The sequence below is a fragment of the Emys orbicularis genome, chromosome 7 (genome assembly GCF_028017835.1).
Source record: "Emys orbicularis isolate rEmyOrb1 chromosome 7, rEmyOrb1.hap1, whole genome shotgun sequence".
Lineage (NCBI taxonomy): Eukaryota > Metazoa > Chordata > Testudines > Emydidae > Emys > Emys orbicularis.
The window spans coordinates 130,116,127-130,122,126 of NC_088689.1; the positions used below are offsets into that span (position 1 = coordinate 130,116,127).

Sequence of the window (6,000 nt, forward strand, 5' to 3'; positions counted from 1 at the left end):
AGAGCTGCCGCCGATCGCGGCTTTTTTTTTCCCCCCTCACCACTTGGGGCAGCAAAAACGCTGGAGCCGGCCCTGATTGGTGCCGCTGTAGTTCATCTGGTGAAGACGCGCCAATGGGACAGAGCTCTCTCTCATCGCCATAATAAAACCACCTCAGTGAGAGGCGGTGGCTATGTCAGCAGAAGTGCTGTCCACACCGGTGCTTAAGTCAATGTACCGTACATTGCTCAGGGGATGGCTTATTCACACCGGAGTGACACCAGTTGTACCGACATAAGTGGTAGTGTGTACAAGCCTGAAGAAGATGGTGTTTTTACACTGTGATTTTATTGACCAGCACAATACAAATAACCAACAACAAACAACAAGTACAGGTATGGCACATGGCATAGAGCAAATCCATTGAGGAGAGAGGAAGCGAAGGGGCTGCACAGCGCTGAGCTTACGGTAGAAAGGCAGGAGGCAAAGCCCTGCTACAGAGCCACCAGTTCCACACAGCGAGCTGCCCTGGGGCTTGTTCCCACCCAACCCCAATACCCCAGGGGTCACTCCCCACTTTCCCTGGGGCTCCCCACCACCACCACCACCCCCCCCACACACACGGCTCCCCTGGGGCTCCCACACACACACGGCTCCCCCGGCGCTCCCCCCCCACACACACACCCCCGGCGCTCCCCCCCCACACACACACCCCCGGCGCTCCCCCCCCACACACACACCCCCGGCGCTCCCCCCCCACACACACTCCCCCGGCGCTCCCCCACACACACACACACCCCCGGCGCTCCCCCACACACACACACACCCCCGGCGCTCCCCCCCACACACACACACCCCCGGCGCTCCCCCCCCCCCCCACACACACACACCCGGCGCCCCCCCTCCGCAGGAGCTCCTCCCCCCACACCCCCGGCTCCCCCCCTCCGCTGGAGCTCCCCCCCCACACCCCCGGCTCCCCCCCTCCGCTGGAGCTCCCCCCCCACACCCCCGGCTCCCCCCCTCCGCTGGAGCTCCCCCCCCACACCCCCGGCTCCCCCCCTCCGCTGGAGCTCCCCCCCCACACACACACAACTCCCCCGGGGCTCCCCCCCTCCGCTGGAGCTCCCCCCCCCACACACACACACAGCTCCCCCGGGGCTCCCCCCCCACACACACACACACCCGGCTCCCCCCCTCCGCTGGGGCTCTCCCCCCCCCACACACACACACACCCGGCTCCCCCCCTCCGCTGGAGCTCTCCCCCCACACACACACACACCCGGCTCCCCCGAGGCTCTCCCCCCCACACACACACACCCGGCTCCCCCCCCTCCGCTGGAGCTCTCCCCCCCACACACACACACCCGGCTCCCCCGAGGCTCCCCCCCACACACACACACACACCCGGCTCCACCGAGGCTCCCCCCCCCACACACACACACACCCGGCTCCACCGAGGCTCCCCCCCCCACACACACACACACCCGACTCCCCCCCTCCGCTGGAGCTCCCCCCCGCCCCAGACACACACCCGGCTCCCCCAGGGCTCCCCCACACACACACACACCCGGCTCCCCCCTCCCTTGGGGCTCCCCCACCCGGCTCCCCCGCCCCACCCCAGCTCTCCCCGCCGGGGGCTCGCTTCCCTCCCCAGGCCATTGCCGCCCGGGCCGGCCCGGCGCTCACCGTGTGCGAGTGCAGGCTCTGGCTCGCCTCGATCACGGCTGTCAGCGGCACCGTGTCGTCCAGCAGCACCTTGCCCGCCGGCGGCTTCTCCATGAAGGCCATGCCGCGCCGGGCCGGGAGCGGAGCGCGGAGCCCGCGCCGCCAACCTGCCTCCCGCAGCAGCGCCCCGCGCCGCGCCCGCCGCTGTCAACACGGGAGAGGCGCCAGCACCGCCGGGTCTTAAAGCCCGAGCTCGCCCGGGCCGCGCCGCGCCGCGCCGCCCCGCTCCGCTCGCAGCCTGGGGCGGGGCAGGGCCCGGCCCGCCTCCCGGAACGTCAGTCCGGCCACGAGACCCCGCACAGCCGGGGGGCTCACCCCGGCCCCCGCTACACCCAGCCAGGAGACTGACAGCCCGGGGGGGTCACCTCAGGGGCCCCGCTACACCCAGCCAGGAGACTGACAGCCCGGGGGGGGGGGTCACCTCAGGGGCCCCGCTACACCCAGCCAGGAGACTGACAGCCGGGGGGGGCTCACCTCAGGGGTCCCGCTACACCCAGCCCGGAGACTGACAGCCGGGGGGGGGCTCACCTCAGGGGCCCCGCTACACCCAGCCAGGAGACTGACAGCCCGGGGGGGGCTCTCCCCGGCCCCCGCTACACCCAGCCCGGAGACTGACAGCCTGGGGGGGGGAGGGGTCACCTCAGGGGCCCTGCTACACCCAGGCAGGAGACTGACAGCCCGGGGGGGGGGGTCACCTCAGGGGCCCCGCTACACCCAGCCAGGAGACTGACAGCCGGGGGGGGGCTCACCTCAGGGGTCCCGCTACACCCAGCCCGGAGACTGACAGCCGGGGGGGGCTCACCTCAGGGGCCCCGCTACACCCAGCCCGGAGACTGAGAGCCTGGGGTGGTCACCTCAGGGGCTCCCGCTACACCCAGCCAGGAGACTGACAGCCTGGGGGGGCTCACCTCAGGGGCCCCCGCTACACCCAGCCAGGAGACTGACAGCCGGGGGGGGGCTCACCTCAGGGGCCCCGCTACACCCAGCCAGGAGACTGACAGCCCCGGGGGGGCTCAGCCCGGGCCCCCGCTACACCCAGCCAGGAGACTGACAGCCCGGGGGGGGTCACCTCAGGGGCCCTGCTACACCCAGCCAGGAGACTGACAGCCCGGGGGGGGGGGGTCACCTCAGGGGCCCCGCTACACCCAGCCAGGAGACTGACAGCCGGGGGGGGGCTCACCTCAGGGGTCCCGCTACACCCAGCCCGGAGACTGACAGCCGGGGGGGGCTCACCTCAGGGGCCCCGCTACACCCAGCCAGGAGACTGACAGCCCGGGGGGGGCTCACCCCGGCCCCCGCTACACCCAGCCCGGAGACTGACAGCCTGGGGGGGGAGGGGTCACCTCAGGGGCCCTGCTACACCCAGCCAGGAGACTGACAGCCCGGGGGGGGGGGTCACCTCAGGGGCCCCGCTACACCCAGCCAGGAGACTGACAGCCGGGGGGGGCTCACCTCAGGGGTCCCGCTACACCCAGCCCGGAGACTGACAGCCGGGGGGGGCTCACCTCAGGGGCCCCGCTACACCCAGCCCGGAGACTGAGAGCCTGGGGTGGTCACCTCAGGGGCTCCCGCTACACCCAGCCAGGAGACTGACAGCCTGGGGGGGCTCACCTCAGGGGCCCCCGCTACACCCAGCCAGGAGACTGACAGCCGGGGGGGGGCTCACCTCAGGGGCCCCGCTACACCCAGCCAGGAGACTGACAGCCCCGGGGGGGCTCAGCCCGGGCCCCCGCTACACCCAGCCAGGAGACTGACAGCCCGGGGGGGGTCACCTCAGGGGCCCTGCTACACCCAGCCAGGAGACTGACAGCCCGGGGGGGGGGTCACCTCAGGGGCCCCGCTACACCCAGCCAGGAGACTGACAGCCCGGGGGGGGCTCACCTCAGGGGCCCCGCTACACCCAGCCAGGAGACTGACAGCCGGGGGGGGGCTCACCTCAGGGGCCCCGCTACACCCAGCCAGGAGACTGACAGCCCCGGGGGGGCTCAGCCCGGGCCCCCGCTACACCCAGCCAGGAGACTGACAGCCCGGGGGGGGTCACCTCAGGGGCCCTGCTACACCCAGCCAGGAGACTGACAGCCCGGGGGGGGGGGGGGTCACCTCAGGGGCCCCGCTACACCCAGCCAGGAGACTGACAGCCGGGGGGGGCTCACCTCAGGGGCCCCGCTACACCCAGCCAGGAGACTGACAGCCCCGGGGGGGCTCAGCCCGGGCCCCCGCTACACCCAGCCAGGAGACTGACAGCCCGGGGGGGGTCACCTCAGGGGCCCTGCTACACCCAGCCAGGAGACTGACAGCCCGGGGGGGGGGTCACCTCAGGGGCCCCGCTACACCCAGCCAGGAGACTGACAGCCCGGGGGGGGCTCACCTCAGGGGCCCCGCTACACCCAGCCAGGAGACTGACAGCCCGGGGGGGGTTCAGCCCGGGCCCCCGCTACACCCAGCCAGGAGACTGACAGCCCGGGGGGGGGGGTCACCTCAGGGGCCCCGCTACACCCAGCCAGGAGACTGACAGCCCGGGGGGGGCTCACCTCAGGGGTCCCGCTACACCCAGCCCGGAGACTGACAGCCTGGGGGGGGGGGTCACCTCAGGGGCCCCGCTACACCCAGCCCGGAGACTGACAGCCGGGGGGGGCTCAGCCCGGGCCCCCGCTACACCCAGCCAGGAGACTGACAGCCCGGGGGAGGCTCACCTCAGGGGCCCCGCTACACCCAGCCAGGAGACTGACAGCCTGGGGGGGGTCACCTCAGGGGCCCCGCTACACCCAGCCAGGAGACTGACAGCCCGGGGGGGGGCTCACCTCAGGGGCCCCGCTACACCCAGCCCGGAGACTTACAGCCGGGGGGGGGCTCACCTCAGGGGCCCCGCTACACCCAGCCAGGAGACTGACAGCCCCGGGGGGGCTCACCTCAGGGGCCCCGCTACACCCAGCCCGGAGACTGAGAGCCTGGGGTGGTCACCTCAGGGGCTCCCGCTACACCCAGCCAGGAGACTGACAGCCTGGGGGGGCTCACCTCAGGGGCCCCCGCTACACCTAGCCAGGAGACTGGCAGCCCGGGGGGGCTCACCTCAGGGGCCCCACCACACCCAGCCAGGAGACTGACAGCCCAGGGGGGGCTCACCTCAGGGGCCCCCGCTACACCCAGCCAGGAGACTGACAGCCCAGGGGGGGCTCACCTCAGGGGCCCCACCACTCCCAGCCAGGAGACCCACATCCACAGCCCTGGGCAGGCCCCTCACGCCCTGCCAGGAGCCCTGTTTCTGCACACCTAGGCCCCCAGCCAGGGGCTGCAGCTCCCCAGAAGCCTGGGTCCCCAGAAGCCTTGGCCCTGGACCCCACTCTGCACTGAGGAGCCCCACAGCCTCACTCACATTGTAGGAAAACAAAAACTCTGCTCACTGGCAGGCAAGGTTGTGACAGGCCATGCTCTAGCCACCCAAAACTATGATAACATGGAACTAAATTAAGGGGTTAGACTCACTCCTTTCTACCTTCACCTTGGTTACAACTCACTCCATACTGCTTCCACTTCCATCTCCAGCAGGTACCCCAGTATGCACCTGATTGCATACAACTTGCACTCTACCCTGGGTCCTGAGCAGTGATAGCATGTGCTAGGAGAGCGACAGATCAGCACACCTAGCTGGCACCCATTCCATGCATTTCGTAAGTTATTCTGCCTTAACACTATTGAGGTAATTTACCTGTGTAGAACTGCTTTTGTAGGAATCAGCACATGAGGAGCAACTCTGTGGAGAAAAGACAGGTCCCAAAATATTGCAGATTTTTTTGCAAAAGGGTTACAGAGAAAAGTGACACAATCCAGGGAAAAGTTGCTAGAAGGGGTGGGGTTTTTTTTTGTTATTATTATTATTCTATTTATTCTTTCTGTAACCAATTATTTTTAATCAAACTACCACAAACAAATCCAAACTGCACTCAGAGTTTATATTCTGAGTTTTGGTTTTTGCCATCGCAGTGAGATTTCTTACAATGGTTTAAAGCTCCAAACTGAACTACCCCACCTTAAGTAGGGTGCTGCATCAAAATTATTTATTATTTGATTTCAGTAGCACTCAAAAGTTCCACTTAGGATTTGGACCCCATTCTGCCAGGCACTGTACAAACACAGAGAGGGACATGATCCATCCCTCTTCCCAAGAGTTTACAATCTCATTTAAAACCAGATGAATAGGTGTGGCTGCAGAGTTATTGCTTTCTTCATAGTCTTAGAATAATCACCATCCTGCTATTACTTGAAGCAGCACTGTTCCCTTCCTACTCTCTCCATTGT

At 67.5% G+C, this 6,000-nt stretch overlaps 1 protein-coding gene across 1 annotated transcript in view; it reads right to left on the reverse strand.

The window, feature by feature from the left end:
- The window catches only part of PXK (PX domain containing serine/threonine kinase like), a 52,038-nt gene extending 50,261 nt beyond the window's left edge, over positions 1-1,777 (reverse strand). The window contains exon 1 of the mRNA XM_065408300.1: positions 1,666-1,777. Coding sequence (XP_065264372.1) covers positions 1,666-1,767 — 102 coding nt within the window. The 5' untranslated portion in view covers positions 1,768-1,777. The remainder of the gene's footprint in view (positions 1-1,665) is intronic.
- Positions 1,778-6,000: the final 4,223 nt, after the last annotated feature.